Below are 18,697 nucleotides of genomic sequence, written 5' to 3' on the forward strand. Positions count from 1 at the left end.
TCACCAAACACAATAAAACTAATTTGAATGTCATTTTTGCATTTCAAGCAAAGCTGTCATAGCAATCCTTCTGGCAGACATCGACTTGTGAACTTTTGCTATCCCAGAGCAAGACAATCATAACATCAAAACCCTCTATATGTAGGGATTTGAGTACATACATCGTACGTACATCAGTTTATGGTTCAGTGTGATATTCATGACCATGTTATCTTGACTTGAATGAAGGTAGCCATCCCCTTACACTTGTGAGTGAAAGAGAAGTGAAAACTATAAACTGGATATCTATTTTTTTTTTAAGTCTAAGAGACATTTCATACCTAAATAAACAAAGGCCAAGTACACTGACGTATGTAAAAGCACAATGGAAATTCATCAGTACAAAAACAGGCCAAAACCAACAGCCACATTTTACTGTAAGATTTCTTAAACCATATGTAAAACTCAAACAATGCACTGGAAACTGGAGTTTTCATTGTGGTGCTTTTGTTCAAAGTGCAGCATCTTGTTAATGTTAACTCTTAAGTATTTCACAATAGCTTTAGGACTTGGAAAAGACACGTGGAAACATGTTGAAAGCAAAAATATTTCAAATAATAAACCCGAAGCAGAAATCATTTAAATGCGGTTTGGCTTTTCTGAAGTAACTGGAAACCAAAATTGCTACTACACATGATGCTTACAACTTGACAGAGAATTCTCAAATTCAGTCTTTCCACCTCTGTCATCTACGTCCACAGCTGTGCTCACCATGGGGTCCTCAACATTAGATGCAAGAAGTTCACTTGTTTTCTAAGACTAAAGAAAGACGAACATGTTCACATACTGTACGCTCCCCTCCAGTGCCCTTTTGCTTTGTTTACCAGCCTAACGGTTGCACCTGAACTTTTTAACTGACTTTGCCTATTGCCTGCTCCTAGTATAACATGTCCCATGTGTTGCTTTGACAAGTCTGTTGACAGAAAGTGGGTATCAAAACAGAAGTGTAACTGACAGTCTGAATGTAGTTACAGTGTTATGGAGCAGCATTGACAAGCCCAATCCAACAAACAAGATAGCCCTGGGCTAATGATACACCATGTGCTGTGGCAGTTTTCAACGGCATTACTATTTGAGTGTGACTTACGTTTCGTCTGTATATGCAATTCCAAAGTACTCCTTCTCCTTGAGGTTGAAGTGAGAGGCCACGAGGTCCAGCAAGTCCTTAGCCATCAGCTTGGGCTGCAGGGAGAAAGAAATATTAGTATTACACTTCTTGTGGTTTTATTAATCAGTAATAACTTTCACTGTGTGTGAGTGTAGCACTGTGACACCAAATTTGGCCTGCCATAGGGTGCTGGGTAGCACACCAACCATTTTCTAATTCTCAATGAAAATATTGAATAACACTGAGAATTTTTTTGTACTTTGGATGCAAAGTACGTGTCATAGTGCATAGAAATCATCAACATGGAGCATGAGTATTAAAAAAGTGCCAGGGAAGGATCCCACAGACACCTGACAGAGGTCCAGACTGAGCCCCGAATGTCCTCAAATCCTAGAAACACCCCTGCACACCTGACCTGTGCAGGATTGCTGCGAATGGCCACGTTATGGAAGCACCGATCCGATATCCGGATCGAATATCGGCCCCGATATCATCAAAATAGATGGATGAGGCGATCCTTTCCCTTTATATCTATTGCGATGCGAGCTACGTCATACGTCATGGAGCGAAGGAGAGAATCTGCTGTGTGGAGGTATTTCACGCTATTTCAACTGCTGTTGCACAATTGTTTATTTTTGTTAAAAATAAACAGTTCCTCACTGCATTAATCTGTTTCATCTTGTTTCATTTTATCTTAGGAAAGAACTGTGTAGGCATCAATGCCTGATGCCTCTAGTCTTTTCTGTTCTACATGTAAAGGTATATAGCTTGTTAGGTCAACCGTGGTATGGGTCGGTATCGGGTATCGGCTGATACTCAAAGCCACAGCATCTGGATCAGTGTCGAAACTGAAAAAGCTGGATTGGTGCATCTCTAGGCCATGTGAGGCTGATGCAACTTGATTTGCCTCTTGGCAAAGATGAGTGAGGACAGCAAACACTACAAGGTTAAAAACAGGCAATTCATTTATTATATATACTAATAAACATTATTAATGTTTCTTTATTAAGTGGCCCATGGCCTCCTCTCGTTTTGCAAAAGTGGCCCCCAGGCAAAGCAAGCTGAGTATCCCTGGTATAATGGTTTATTGCACTGTAGTTTAATTGGAACAAGTACATGTGTGGAGCTTTATGTTAATGTATTCTATCAGCTATTGATTTACTGCAATGACTAAGCATTCTGACAAACACTGGGGAAAAGAGCAAGAGAGGAGGAGATAAATGAGAGAGAGAGTGCGAGAAAGATGGATGGAGTGTGTGGATGTTGCTGACAGTGCAGGTACCCTGCCCTTCCCTTCCCTCCCTCCCTCCCTCCTTTCCGCCCGTCTGACCCAAACATCTACTGCAGAGTCATGGCTCTGGGCTCAACCACTGTATTGCAGGGAAGAGGGCTGCAGCTAGCATAAGAGCTTTCTAACTAGTTAATACTGTGGAGTACTGTCCAAGCTATATATGATGACAACCTCCATTCATCACGACGCTCAGAGCATGCAGAGCATCTTAGAGCCAAGCAGAGGCCGGGGACTGCTGCCATATGCTGCTGGTTTGTGACATCCTGAGGAACAGCACACCCCACCCTGAGGTTAACCATGGGTGTGCCTCACTGCCTACATTTTCATTACACACACGCACACACATACACACACACAAATCTGCATGCACATATGCACACAAGAGCTCGTACATGCATGCAGCCCACTCACAACACACAAGATCTACACATGTGCTGTGCTGTGTACATTTAGGATTGAGGAGGACAAGATGAAAACATACAGTGTGCAACCCTATATCCACACACTCACACACACACCATACAGCTACATGTGCCATAGTATGCACATTCTTAACAATCCCCCCCCCCCAAGGACCTGTACTATCTACTCACTGCACAACTACAACTTCAGTGACAGAAGCTGCTGAGAGCTATTTAAAGAGAAGGAGGTGATGTCATGCACACAGCAAGCATACACACACACACACACACACACACACACGCATGCACACACACACAACTCCAATGACCTAGATCTCATATAAGCACGACGCCTACAGTGATCCTGCAACACAAAAAGGCTCTGGAGAGAATAGCAGCCACAGAGAGAAGCTTCTGTAACATATAGGCTGATTCTGCCTTATATTCCCATGGATCAGATTTATGTACCCGATAAAAGTGTTAAATAAAAAAGACATGGCTACTGTACAAGCTGCTTCTGTCCCCATGTCCCTTTGATCTAACCCTACTACAAAATCCCACTGCTTTTTTAAAGTATCCAGAAGACTCTCTTACTGCTGTGTTTAGGAATATTGAGGTCACCGTCAAAAGCAAACTTTAAAATGCATATCTACTGTAAGAAAAATAAAGTCACCTCTATTAGCAAAGAATAACATCATGAATGTGCTACATTTTTATTCATATTAAGGACACATGCAGTTTCGTAAGTCAAGAGCAGCAACCTAAGTGCTGACTTCAAAAATATACTATGCAGGATTTTCCTAAAAAACAGTTTATAGACTCATACAAAATTAATCCCTGTCAATCTTCGCTTATAACCCGGTAGAAGTGTGTGGCAGTGAATTTATCTCCAGAGACTCTGCCCTCTGCCTGTACTCTTATTTTCTTCTATTTTGCTGTGTTAGGGATGTTCCCGGGCACACTGTGCAAGTGAGGTAGCGACCAGGTGCCAGACTAGGGCTGCACAATGTATTGTTTCAGTATCTATGCTGCACTGTGTGCATGCACAATATTTGCATTGCAGGACGTGCAATGTCAAGTAAGGCAAATTAACTCAAACACTTTAGGCTACAACTTTTTGCTGCTTGACACAAAATGAGTTCTCATTTTCTATGACTTATGTTACCAGCCAAGTTTTCCCTTTAAGACAGGTTAAAGGTGTCTGGCGGTATTTTTTATGGGAAGTCAGATTCTCCTGCATGTGAGTGTGTGTAGGAAAGTGCAGTAACAAGGCTGGCATGTACCACAGACACAGTAAAGCGCGTGCTTTTCCAAAGCTACATTAGTCAGCAGCAGAAACTATCTAGATAAGCTCAGGTTCCAGTATAACGTCTGTAAAAAGCACCTTGTTTTGCGTGTGTTGCACATGGGAAATAGAGCATCTCTTCAATGCAGTGTTATTACGACGTCTTCTTACCATTCTTCATCGCAGAGTTGCCGGACTGCAAAAGCAAGTTACTAGCTACGAGCCAGGCTAAAGCTAACTGAGTTAGCCTAAAGAAACCAGAAGTCTCCCAACTACAGTTCAGAGCTGAGAGGCTGGAAAGGTAACGTTAACACTAACGTCAAACAACAAGAAAAGTCTGGCTGATAAACAGCCAAAGCACACCCCACTATTATTGATATGGCATGCGAGAGCATTGACTGTAGCCTGGATTGAGTATTACATGAACACGATGGTGTCATGATGAGTCAACCAGTGCATTAAACTACCTAACTTCCCATCCTACCCCTAAGAAAAGTCTTCAGAGTCATCTAGTAAAAATTCCTGTATTTTTTCATATCCAATATATATCACAGAAAAAAAGTAAGGCACATTCAGTTTTCTTCCAGTATCATGCAGCCCTATGCCAGACTGCAAGCATTAGCATCCAAGAGAAAGTTACAAAAATCGTGGAAGCAGCACAGACAAACACAAATACAGTGAGATAAACCCAGGCGGGCAAAACTGCCAAAACAAGCGTGAATCTGGGGTTGGCTTTTACTTTCATTTTTGCTGGCAATACTGTTGAAAACCAGTGACCATCAATTCCTGCATAGTATACCTGTAAGTCCTGCGCTGTGAGACAGAAACTGGTAGTCCGATCCACAAAGGCTCTGATAGGTTCTATTGTTTCTCCAAGTAGGAGAGCCATGATTGACGAGAGCGACACTCGGTCTCTTTGAAGTGCTTGGAAACATTTTAGATGTGGAAATTTTAGGTCTTGAAGCAGGCTATCTTTATAGTATTATCAGTAATACATGTTTTGGTTCTGACTGAGACACACACAGTCATGGTCTCTCATTACCACACAGCAGTCAACTGCCTTAGCAACAATATCAATTAAACGACATCTCTGCCACCACAGCATAACAAACAATAAGCAGGGGACAAACACACATGGACACATGTGGTAGACTGTTGGAAAGATGTTATGATACGAGGATGAAATGAGCCCCAGATACACTATTGAACATCATATCAAAAGTGCACGACTGAAGATCAAAAAGAACAGAACAACCCCGGTAAGTTTAAGCTGAGCGTCTTGCCTCGGCATTGTAATGAATACCAAGCAGACTGTAAGAATTGCACAGGCTGCACTGGATAGTATAATTGAGTTTGGTTCTCTCTCTTCAAGTGATGACTCGCTTCCACACACATACACACATCCTGACGCTACAGCTTATCTGTGAAATGGCAGATACCTTACGGATGTGTAATAATGTTGTGGAAGATACCAACAGTGATACAGAAGGTGAATGACAGGTAATATAGAAAGTGATATGGCACACTTAACACACACACACACAATAACTGAGACACACACATACACAGACAATGCAGACATACACACACACTATGGAGCCATCTATCAGACAGCAAAGCTCTCTGCTAGCTTAGACAGCATTACTGCTAATAGACATTTAGCCGGTGCCTCCTCAGCAGCACAGGTAATTAACAGCGTAAGAATTACAGGGAGGTGCAACTGCAACTGAGGAGGAGACATGCTAAAGCAAACCCCCCAGACAAGTGACAAACACACAGCAGTAGCTCACTTGCCTGGCTGGCAGAAAGTCACGACCCAATCTCTGCAAACAGCTAGTCAGGCCCTTGGCGCCTTCACGATTGCTCAGATTTATGGGACGCTAACTGATTTATCAGGAAGTCCAAGGGTGGGTAAGGAAAAGGGGTTTTGGCCACATGCTCTACATGGTTTACCATTTTAACTTAAACTTTGTATGCATACGTATGCTGAACCATGTTACATTAAAACCCCGAAGTGTCCAATTATTAACATAGAGCTCTTCATATAAACACCGGCAACAAGGAGCGTTACGCAGGTTCATACCCCATTCACTCTTCAACCTACACCATTCTAGCCTTAGGGAGTGATAGACATATGACTGACATATATTTTCACCCAGTGGTGCATTTGGTGGTTAGCTTCAATCTTTACAGCATGGTCAATAGGTGTGTTGGCCTTCTGGCACATAGTTCCCTGCCAATGAGGCGTTGCTCCATAAACAAACCACAGAGGACACACTATCAAAGTTAGGAGGAAGGGGATGAGGAAGAGGAAAAGGGTGAACGACACTTTTGGGATTAAACAGCTGGTCAATGTTACAAGTCAGTGACAGAAATAAAATCCAACCTTTCAGAGGCTATCTGGGTTGTGCGCTTGGCGTGCTACAGGAAGTTAAATGAAAGCCGCAACAGGAGTGACCTGACCACACTGCTGTTAAATGATCAGTGAAGAGATTAAATAGCCCGATGGAGTGTGTAATGCCTTAATATTTGAGACACAACTGTTTGTACCGTGTATGAATTATGATCATTCCTTCAAGGAATCCTTTTTTTGCAAACGAGCCGACGTCCTGGCTGCTTCTTAGTTCACCGGAAGACTAAGAATAACATCCTAATTCTTTGTGGTCCTACTAAGAACTCACTGGCCTTCTGTACATCTGCCTGATGCAGGGAAGCGAGGACAGCGAGTGAGACAAGGACAAAAAATGGCAGCAGTATCCTGATTTATGTGACAATGGTTGGTTAATAACATCCCCTCTTCCGAACTTGCCAAACTATAAAAATACCATTTGTGCATTGTGTATATTTTGTGGTAAACAGAACAGATTTTCTCACTCACCAACTCCTAAATTATCTGCGAGACTCCTTACATAAAACAAGGATTACTGTAATGTTTTTATTCAACTGTTCAACTCTCATTTAGTTTTATTTCCCTTGTTATTTCCTTTTTTTGATGGCCAAGAAGATGAAGAATGATCAGAAGATAGGATGGATGGATGAGATATGAAGCTGTTGCAGCTGTATTGGAGATTTAGTACAGGGTTCCACTTCCTACAGCTTAGGGCAAGTTAGATTTAAGGTTTTTAATGCCACTTGGAATTCAATTTTACCATAATTAAGAGGGAATAAAACATGAACCTACATCAGTTACTCAGGATTAGCAAAAAAATGACCCAAATGTTTATAGTAACATAAAACATGACTCTTTTGGGAAATACTTGTGTTTACTGGCGGGTTTTCTTGGTGAGTTTGTGTTTCTCACTCTGCGTGTGGGGGGTCTCCACTGCCTTGATTCCCACTGTGCTTAGTTTAAAAAACCTTTTGCATAGAGTTCAGCGGGCCTCATATGCATTTCCTGATAGTGGTTTCAGCAATGCCACCAAATCTTGAGCCCCTTTCACACATGAACTGCAAACATGAGATTATCTAAACTTTACCTGGAGGAGCTGTATGTGAGAATGCAAATGTCTGAATCAGTTAGATCAGACATTAAATGGACTTTACCCTGCCAGCTCCTCAGTACAATGTCTGTTTACGCTCCTGTCCGATTCGGCCCACGAGCAGGTAATTGTCCGAAGATTTCACAGCGAGCAAGTGGGTGTGTTCATGGTGTTTCTATCGTGGGACTTGCAGAAGACCTCAAGGAAACAAACATTCACGGGTAAAGAGGAAGGGTAATTTACAGGAATATGCCAACGAAAATGTCTAACTGGAGAGATGACAAGATTCAGTAACTTCTGTCTATAAGGGCTGGTGCAAAAATCAACAGAATTTCAGAAATAGCAAGAGACTTTGTTGTTTATGAACACATTTCTAAAAGGCTACAAGCACGCAGTGGAATCCCTATCATGTCCGGCCTCCTGCACTCTCTACCCAGGCGACACCCCTCACCTAAACCAAACTGAGTACTTCCAGTAGGTGACAACACATCTGACATGGACAATGCCTTGTTCTGAGTTCATGTGAGAAAATAGCTTTGGTTATATAGCAAGTTTTCGTGGAATGTGCCCTTCCCCATGCCATCCAGGGTACAGTAACAGCTAGCTAGACAGTGGATCCTCAGCTCTGAGCATCCTAGCTTGAAACAAAATACATGCTGGTTCCACTATCCTGATCTGTGTGATGTTAGTGCAAGAGGCATTCTGTAAACTATTTTAAAAAATAATAAAGAAATAAATCAATAAATGCTACAAATAATTTTGTGATTTTACAATGCAACGTCAGAAAAAAAAGATTCCTAAAATCCTACATCCAGTGTCTTGGCATTTTTGAGACTTTTGGAAGATTGATTTAAGTCAACTTAATACCAATTAAAACCTTATTTTTAGATTAATCCAATGCCTTTTAAGACTTTTTAAGGATCAGTAAGAACCCTGTAGTAGGAGACAGAGCCGGGGCAGGTGAAGGCAAGCAAGGAGCTGAGGAAAAAAGATATGGAGAGTGGAGAGTGGAAAGTCAAGAGAGATGGAGAGAGAGAGAGAGTGGAAGAGGAGCAGAAAGAAGTACCAATTTGAAAGAGAGGATCAGTTCTGGCAGAGTAATCAAATCAGAAAGTCAGCAGACCTATCCTCGGCTCTCTCCTCCATTTTCTCCTCTCTATTCCCATCCCTTTAGTGTCATCTCCCGTCTCTCCATTCCTGAGCTCTCATCTCACTTTTCTCTTTCAGTCTAAACCTCCTGTCCTGAGCTTCTGCCTCAATCTTTCTGTTCTCTGCTCTCTTCATCTTCTGTTCCAGGGCAATTACCTTCTTTAGTCTTTCTCTTCTTTCCAGTGGAACTGGGTAATGGTCAAACCCAAAGGGGGCTAAGGGAGGTTAGGAAGAGTGGAAGGAGCCTTGAATGAAAATGGTTCAGACTTTGAAGCCAAACCATGAGAGGGGTCTTATTGATGATGAAAGTGAATGTCATCAACAATCAATGAAGGAGAAGAGGAAGTGAAGGGACAGGTTACTGTGCAGAGGGCCACACAACTTATTATCAACTAAATCCCCTACCGATAAAATGTGTCTTAATGTATAATATTAAAATGCTTCCACAAGTGTAAGATATAGAACAGACAAGAGCAGATTTATAGTGGCAAACAGATGTCTAAAAGGGGTAGGGGCTTAGAACTGCAAACAAGGGAAAGACCAGTGTGCTTTGGGCGCTGCTGCCTTTGGCCATTACTGCAGCAGAAAGGCCTGCTGGGAGGATTGAGGCTGGAAAGGGGGGTGGGGGTGGGGGGTGCATACTGCTTTGTTTTTCCAAGACGTTTGGAGGATAGGATGAAGCATTGTCAATTACACAGAGAGTCTGGAGGATAAGAGGGAGCATTGTCAAATTACACAGACAGTTGATGTTTTTTTGTTAGATGATTCTGGGCATTTCTGAGGCATTCTGGGAAGGCAGTAGGGATGGGTGATGAAGAACGTGCAGTGAAGCATGAATTTATGGGAAGAAAGAGTTTCTATTTAGGATATTATTAGGACTGAACTCTGTATTGGGATACAAAGCTTCTACAGAGACAGTAAATCAGGTTAGGATCTGCTGCACGCACGCTTGCGTGTGTTCTTGTGTGTGTGGGGAGATATCAGGTGAGCATCAAGAAAGAGCAAAGTCACCTACTGCTGACCGAATTCCCCCTGGTCAGCAGTAACTGAGTCCCGCGGGACACCAGACATCACTTCTCCCTCGCTCTAAGGAAATGGGAGTCTGCAAAGAGAGAGGGAAGAAAGAGAGGAAAGAGCGAGAGGGTGGGAACATGAGAGACTCACCTGTACAAGGAGCTCCAGCTTCCTGTCGTCCAGGAGATGGACCTGACATCGCCTCCCCTCTGTCATCTGAGAAAAAGAGACAAAAAGGGACGCTTGTTTATATATTGCTGACAGGTATTACACGTTATACTGTTACAGATCAAAAACAGGCTTTCAAATGGGTCTCCACTGAGGCCAAACACAATGTACTTATATTTCAAAAAACAAACTAGATTACAATTTTCTTGGAGGATTCTGATTTGGGATTTTTTAAAAGTCTGACCTGCCGATTCTAGTTTGGGCCAAAGATCTGAATAAGTTGCTCAATTTGTTGCTAGTTGCTATTTCGAAATAAAGGTGCTAAGAGGATCTGAAAAGTCGCCGTGACAAAGCATCGACATCTGACGATCTGGGAATGAGAACAATACTTGGTAACTGTCTATGCCGCTGTGCACGTGATGTGAACCATCATGGAGCACATGCATATAAATCTGAGCTGGACAGAATCGGCTGTATCTGTGACTGAGCAGCCGGTCACCCGCCATGGCCGATCAAGCTGAAAATTGGCCAATTCCAACTGCCAGCTGATCAATCGGTGTATCTCTATAACAAACAAAACAATATGATGCATCCAACAGCAACTAGTACAGAAGATATGTGTTGTATAACAAGCTTGGAGTGTGCATGTCTTATCTCAGTGTAGTCTTAACAAGGTTAGCTTGGCTAACTACACAATGGGTCAACAGAGACAGCGTGCTGCGCTGCTCTTTTCCTAACTTACATTTCTTGCATTCCTCCTTAAGCAGGAAATCCATTATCCATCAGTGGACTACAGTGACCACAATGAGTCAAGTTGCCTGCTGACAATGTTCACTCAAGTGTTTGTCTGTGCTGTTGACACAAGGTTTGCTGAATAGAGCTGCGAAAAATTAATAATATCCATCTGCCAGGTTCAGGCATAAACACCGAAGCAGGTGCAATGATGAAACAGTCAACTGTGGAAAATATGCGCCACATGCACACAAGTTAAACCAAACATTTCACACAACCGACAAAGCCGAGCCGATTCTCCAAACCTGTCTGAAAGTTTGCTACTGCAGTGCATGATAAAATTCAAGCGGATCTGGGAGGTTTAAAAATTCACAGCAGACATCATTTTAAGAAGAGATGTACACAGGGTGCCAAAGTATTCAACATGTTTGTGTCTGTTTTTGTGTGTGTGCTGGTGTTTTCAGCACATGTGCTTCTCTACAAGTTTGCAGGAAGCGGGGACCCTGAGGAACACAAACACCCCCTGGCTCCTCCCACACTTCCCTCACATCTGGGAGATGGGGAGGGAGACCAGGGGGAGGTGTGTGAGTGGGTGTATGGAGGGGTAAGAAATGTTTGAGAAGGAGTGGGGACAAAGGAGGAAGGGGGGGCATCCTCATTGTCAAACATTCGATGAGAACTCCCTCCAAAACACAGATGCTATAAACATGAGCACAGGCGTAACCGGTTTGTAACTCTTCACTACGAGGATCATATTGGCCACCTGAGGCTCTTGCAATTTGGTAAGGGTGTGTCCACAACATGAGTACTACATACTTTCTCACCACTCATGCCAGCTTGCACTCAGGTGGCGAGTTGGAGGTGGGAGTTTAGCAGAGAGCTGAAGACACTGAAGAAAGAGAGGGAGGCGAGTGACAGAGTTGTGTCTCTACACTCATCCCTGTGTGAACTCTGCTGAATGATCACTGGATGTTTGTGTGTGTGTATGTGTGTGTGCGTGTGTCTGTGGCTTCTTGCTACTTTGAAGGGTTCAGTTTACCCTCCCACTCACCATTGATCTCCTGTGGTTTGAGGGTTTAGATTGGGAGCACCTGTGCACACAGTGACATACACACACACATTTTTCAACACTGGCTTTTGTTTTTTTTTCTCCCACCCTCCTGTCTTGGAGTTACATTACCTTTCCAAAACTCTCCGTGTTTATACTGTATACACTGATTTTAATTACTGCCATGACAACTGAGTAGAAGGTCAGTAGTGCTAACATGAATTAATTCTAACAAAACATAGATAATATAGCAAGTAGAGCTGCAACGATTAATCGATTAATTGTCAACTATAAAATTAAATGCCAGATTCCAGCTTCTTAACTGTGAATATTTTCTAGTTTCTTTGCTCCTTTGCTCCTCTGTAACTGAATATCTTTGGGTTGTGGACAAAAGGAGACATTTGAGGATGTCATCATGGGCATTTTTCACCATTTCACCATCTGTTATGATGAAAATAAGTGGTGGTTGCACCTCTAGCCAATTGTAAAGTAATTGGACAATATGCAAATGTCTTGTTTCTGATAACATTTTGCAGGCTAAACAAATTTTCTTTCTCTATCATTGAGTATGCATATGTGATAGAAGAGAGGGCAAGACTACAGCCAAACATCTTACTTTAGTATCTTGTCCGCAGAATACTTTAAACTGCAATGCAGACAGTGTATATATACACACACAAGTACACAGGCTCACACTGGCACTCTGCTTGAGGCACCTGGGAGTAGTACAAACCTAAACGTCAAGGTAACAAATCACTGCCTGGAGGCTAAAATTAGGCAGCCCAATCTGGCAGAGACAGACGCTTATTGGTTTTAGGCATAAAATTCACTTTGTGGTATTGGACTTAAGCTGCTGAGTTTCTATCCACCATGAAACCAAATGTAATAAAGTTGCTATGAATAGCTTCATGTCATTACACAGCGTTGAACAAAATAGAGAATGTGGAATATTGCTGCACTGGTTAGACAGAAAGTTCACAATATTTGCAAAGACTTTTCAACATGAAAAGAAATCACTGGATATATTTACAGCATCTTGAGCTCTGTTGCATGCTGTAAACACTGCATTTCAGTGTAGCTGCACAGACATGGGGTAGAAACACATGTGGCACTAGAAACAACCCTTATCCTGGTGTGTGATTCATGCTGTACGCAATCCACCAACATTTCTGACCCATTACCAGTCACGTTTTAACTGGCTAACTTGCATCCCCAGGCCTGACTCACTGGCAAGAAACGGTGAAATCAAACAGCCAGGAGATGAGAATGAACAATGCATAAAGCAGCCATGTTCACAGCGTTTCATTATCCCCCTGGTGCTGACACCAAAATTACAGAGGCACACACAAACAAGACAGTTGACAGTGATGCTTTGGTCAGTGCTGGCGACGGCAGCAACGGTATCATTAGTTAGTTACCTTGCAAACAAACGCTCCCTGCGAGGCTCCCACACAAAAACCGGCTCCAAGGGGGAGAATAAAAAAATAAAAAACCCAAATTATTAATCCCAGAAAGAAACGAGTCGTGTGCCTGCCAGAAAACCGTCAAAAAACACCCCTTTTCCCGGCCGGCCTAGGGGAGGAGGCACATCAGCATCCATGTTAGTGACCATTTAGTTAACGTTAGTTACAAGCGACGCAGCTACACTGTATCTTCCCAGTATCCTCTAAACACCACACAGACGGTGTATCCTCGCCATTTAAAGATAGAGATAACTCGGTGGTGATTAGCGGCGACAGAAAGCGTTTTCCAAAGCTGGCTCCTTTCCCTTCCTCCCGAAAGCAGAGAGCTTCTCACGGGGCTAGTCCCCGGTCGACCAAACCCCCCTCTCGCTACCGGCACCGTGCACAAACGGTGAGTGAACGTGCGGATAGCAGGAGACCGTACCAACGGTCAGCAAGCAAAGGGGGACGACCGGAAGAAATGGCTAAAAACGGTGGACTGTAATCCAGCCTGCCTGCCTTCACTTGCCAGCTATGTTTCTCGCTGTCATCGGAGTTGCTTCGAAAACACGGGAATAATGGAGGCAAGATGTGGGGGCGGGGAGAGGAGGAGATGAGGGGAAATTTTCTGCAGCAGCTCGCAGCCATGAGAAACTGCAGACCTCTCTCTCCCTCTCTCTCTCCGTGTGCGTGCATGTGTGTGTGCTTACAAACCCAAACAGACATCTGTGTCTGCAGAGCACACAAACAGTCTGCTGCCTTTAAAACAAGTGATGCACTGCTGATACATAACAATGAGCAGTGATCACTGTCTGCCTGCTTTATTAAATCAGCTGTGCTTTAAGAAATGCAGGCTTTGTTCCCTTGAAAGACCCGATCCTCGCCTGACATCACTTTGGCTGTACATTTATATGCCAAGCATGGCTGTAATCTTCTGTTCAACATGGGGGGACCATTTTCAATCAACACCTTCTGACTCAACACTTAAATATCTTTAATCAAGGGTTCTGGAAGTTCTGGTGACCGAGTGCCATTTTTGGGAGCCAGAATATAGCCCTTTTTAAACAGAGATTGCGCTATACAGCTGATACAAAGTCCCTTCTTCATACCTCTTTTGCATTTTTACACAGGCTCAAACACCAGCATCACTCCGCCCCAGTGTGTTATTATACCCTGCATCCTGGCATGCCACAATCAAGAGGCCTGATGGGCGTGACATGTACCACAACATCGGCCTCTAGTGTGACAGATAACACACACATTGGCAGCTCTTTATAAACAATAACAATAGCATAGCATGTCAATCACAATCATTTACCGTCTCTTATATATGGCGGCTGATCTCACCCCCAATTTGTGGACATTTACAGTCACTGTTCTTTCTCTTTGAGTTAGACGCTAACTGCTAGCAGCTGCTTTATAAATCTGGTGGGTTGCCGACATAATACGTAATCAAAAAGTCACATCCGTTACACATCTTTCCAACTTTACGTTTTACACAGACCTCGTTTCAGGGCTGAAACTACTTCTGTTCCCGGCTCAGAGGCGAGACAACTCTGTCCCGCTTTCCGCAATCGCACCTTACATACAAATTGGCAAGGCAGCATAATGGCACGATACTCCCACCTTAAACAGGCAGTGTAAACGTGGCTTCTGATTGAGGACCACACAGGACAAGTGCATATATTGACTTTTTTTTATCACCATAAAAACACTTGACAAAAACTATAAGAGTCAATAGTGATATAGCCTACATGACATATTCATATTACATTATAGTTTTCCACTTTTTAATGTAATGGAAAGTAATGAAATGGGGGGATGGCACAGTGTTTGACATTGATTGTACCTACCCACAGCAGTCGAACAATGGCTTCTGCTGGGGTACGACCCCTTGCACAAACCACACACAGGAATACTAATGGAAATTTGTTACATTTATTATGATTATGATTTCATTTGCTAATGATTATTTTGGAGGGGGATGCATGGTTGCCTTTAATAGCATTGCAATTTTTTTCTTTACATTTTTTATCAGTATATTGGAGCAGACATTTTGAGCATATTGGAATATTGGGGGGGGCAGTCTTCTCTCCAATATATATTATAATTACAGTGCCAGGCCGTGTGTGTTTTGATAGATTTCCATAGGCCTGAAATGGTTAAATGTTTCTGCTAAAAAGTATGAGATTCAGTTAGACCTCAACATCTCTCTCTCCCTCTCTCTCCAGCGTGTCACTTCCTGTCTGCTCTTTTAAACACACATCTCCTTGCTCTCAAGTTTGGCTTGCTTGAATGATTTTTGGCCTTCAGTCCACTGCAGCCGTTGAACTGACTCTCGCTCTCCCTTTTTTTTTGGAATGACCTAAATTGGGCACTTGTGTTCACCTTACACAGCCGGAGCAGCAGCCGTTGAAACCACCAAGTTGTTAACACAACAAAATCAGTCCAGTTTTTGGTACCATAAATAGATACTAACGTGTGCTGTGAAGGCAGGGCTGAGCCTATACCTACTGTCAATACAGTCTCGGAGGTACTCGACAAGCGTAGGCTAGTCTGTTCTCTATTATTGTATTACAACATGAGTAATCCCCATGTTATGAAAACAGTGAGGCCACATGTAGCACATGTACAGTATGCACACATACGTAGTGTAACTTCTGTGGGGCTGAAATTATCAGGGATACTTGACCTTGTCTTGTCTTGTCTCAAGGCCAGAGGTGGGACCAAGTCATTGTGTTGCAAGTCACGAATAGGTCCCAGTCTTGACTAGAGACTTGAGTGCAAACTTGTGCTCAGTAATATAATGTTAGTTCTTCATGGTTCTCTCCTGCAACTTGACTGGATGCTTTTGGATTGGTTTAAACAAAGTGGATCTGGGGATTTAAGTGTCATCTTGCTGGGAATGAATGGCATTAATTTCAGCTGATTCAGGAAATGAAGGGAACATGAATTGATTTCTGGCACACTTTATTAATAATATACTTTATTGTGCTTGAGGGTGGGGGTGGGGTATCAAGTATTTTCAAGTCAAAAGGCTCAAGTCCAAAACAAGTAATGAGTAAGTGGTGTTAAAGTCCAAGTTGAGTTGCAAGTCTTTTTGGCTTTAATCAAGTTAAGTCTAAAGTCATCAAATTTGTGACTCCAGTCTGACTCGAGTCCAAGTTCTGTGATTAAAGCCCACACTTCTGCTAAAGACAATCTTAACTTTTCAGATAGTCTGTGTCATAAATAGCTTGCAGTTTGAGCCAAATGCAGTTGCACCATATTTGAAATACGACCAGCAATTTATAGTCCTAAATTTGCAGGATTCATCAGAAATACTCTCTTCCCCAGACATTAAGCAATACGAAGATGCAATTAAATTTAATGTGCTTGGCTTGAGCAGTTTTGTTGCTACCATAGCTTATGCTGCAGGCCCCAAAATTCAGCTTAGTTTGCTGAATGTAGAAGGTCACATGAGAAACGAGGAGGTGTATCCTTTCCCCTCCCTGCTGGATTTTTCTGTTTCTGGATATTTTTGGCCTGTTCCAGACACCGGAAACTGGCCTGTCCAACTTAAACATCTCCAGATGACTCTTTCTTTGGCTTTAATACATACACCCGTCCCTCCTTCACTTTCTCCGGTCAAATACATATCTCCCTTTATTGGTAGCTTCCTCAGTTTGCTATCACAAGGGCCCCGTTGTTTGACCAGTGCAAAGGAGGGAGACAGAGGGGGACAATGCAGGCAGAGGGGGGAAAAACTGACAAGGACAGAGGAGGACTAGTGCAGTAGGAAGATCCTGAACACTTAACTACACGAGTTTATGAATGATTGTTCCTGTTTGGAATGGACGTGAGTAGCTGAATGAGAGGAAGACAGATTAACAGAAAAAGCCAGAGTGGAAAAGGAAGGCAGAAAGGAAGCAAGGCAGGAAGGAACAATAACAAACAGCTGTGATTTAGTGAGCCTCTTTGTCCGATGCCCCTTAACTTCTCTATACATGCTCACCTTTCAGTGACCTGCAGACTGTGTTCCCAAGGTGAGAAACACTTGTAGGTGTGACATATCTGGGCCCTGACAGAGCCTTGTTAAGGAGCCAGTGGGCTTCTATTCCGGGCTGAGGTGTGGTCTTAATGAGGTGCTGATCTGGTGTATTTCAATGGAGAAGGGCTCCAAAGGGGAAAAATCTGGATGGGTGAGGTGGGTTTAACAGGCGCAGGGTATTAGAGTCAGGTTTTAGGGTCGAGCAGGGGAACAGGGTTGATGGTCTGTGCTGGAAAAGGTAACCTATATTGGTGGAATGTGATATAAACAGCGCCAAGCAGTTAATTGAAGCAAGATGGAGAATCTCTTTAACCCTGACTGTGGGACGCTGTGGTAGGCAGTTAAGACTGACACACACACACACACACACTCCATGCTCTCTGTCTTGCTCTATCTGTCTTTGTCTGCATCTCCCTCCTATTTATGGAGACTAAACAAACACACACTCTTAAACACGTCACTTTGAAAGCGAGCGTGGTCTGACACAAGCGGTCCTACGGTGATTTATGACGCTGAGATCATTGTAGCTGAATAGGCTTTATGACTCGTCGTCAGTTTTAATGTAACACTATCTGCATGTGGTGCAGATTAGATTACAACACAAGATTCAGCAAAACACACTGTGGCTCTCAATACTCTACAGTTTCAGTTGAATGGCTTATTGAAAACCTGATGGAAAAATAATAGCAGGGCCAAATCCATCTTCTCCATCCACTGCTCCATGTAGCGGCAGAGTGAGACGGAGCAGGGAGGGTCATGGAAAGGCAGCCAGGAATGTCTAGAGCAAGGACTGACCGGGAGAGATCTGTTTTGTTTGCTCAAGTGTGTGTGTGTGTGTGTGTGTGTGTGTGTGTGTGTGTGTGAGCTCCACCCTCCCTGCCCGTGAGTGACTTTGGGACTGAAATGTGGTTCCAGTTAGGGCGTTTTTTAAAATCAGAAACACACTGGCACTTCAAACAAACTGGAGATATTTCTGTAACCAACTCTGCTTTCTTCCCATTTTACTACAAAGCACCATTCCACGACTTTACCAAAAAAAAAAACCTTCCTCCGTTTCCCCACATTTTTTCCCTTTTTACATAAAATCACAACTTTCTCTAAAACTGACAGACGGAGATGCTTATGAATTTCAAATACTACATAGGTGCTTTTACTGGCAACGTCGCTGTGAGGTGTTTCAGTAGGCACAATAAAGACACCAGAAATGGTGCTTTATTGTAGATTCTGTGTGATCCAAACTTCAGCAGTGCTGAATCCACACAAATTCATCTACGCCTCAGTTCAAATTCGCTGTCATATGCATCCAGAGGAGCCTCGATCCCCGATGAATTGCAGGGAAATCAGGCATGGCTCACGCTCAGAAGTCCCAGAAGATGAACAAAAGTTGCTTCCTACATGTGCACTACACTTATATAGTTTGCTATAGATGTGGGTGGGAACTGATAAGACTGTATTGATACCAATGCCTATTGATTCTACTCATCGGTCCTATTTTTTTTATCAACTTCCTA

At 43.0% G+C, this 18,697-nt stretch overlaps 1 protein-coding gene across 11 annotated transcripts in view; it reads right to left on the minus strand.

Moving 5' to 3' along the window:
- Positions 1 to 18,697, minus strand: part of frmd4a (FERM domain containing 4A) — a 125,223-nt gene that overhangs the window by 32,566 nt on the left and 73,960 nt on the right. For 9 of the 11 annotated variants that reach the window (XM_050073234.1, XM_050073237.1, XM_050073235.1 and 6 more), the window contains exons 2-3: positions 9,917 to 9,982; positions 1,127 to 1,221 (exon numbers count right to left, since the gene is read on the minus strand). In XM_050073234.1, coding sequence (XP_049929191.1) covers positions 1,127 to 1,221; positions 9,917 to 9,982 — 161 coding nt within the window. Of the gene's footprint in view, positions 1 to 1,126; positions 1,222 to 9,916; positions 9,983 to 10,676; positions 10,694 to 13,132; positions 13,722 to 18,697 lie in introns of those variants that run through there. The other 2 variants (XM_050073236.1, XM_050073238.1) reach the window with 2 other exon arrangements.

The sequence above is a fragment of the Epinephelus moara genome, chromosome 20 (genome assembly GCF_006386435.1).
Source record: "Epinephelus moara isolate mb chromosome 20, YSFRI_EMoa_1.0, whole genome shotgun sequence".
Lineage (NCBI taxonomy): Eukaryota > Metazoa > Chordata > Actinopteri > Perciformes > Serranidae > Epinephelus > Epinephelus moara.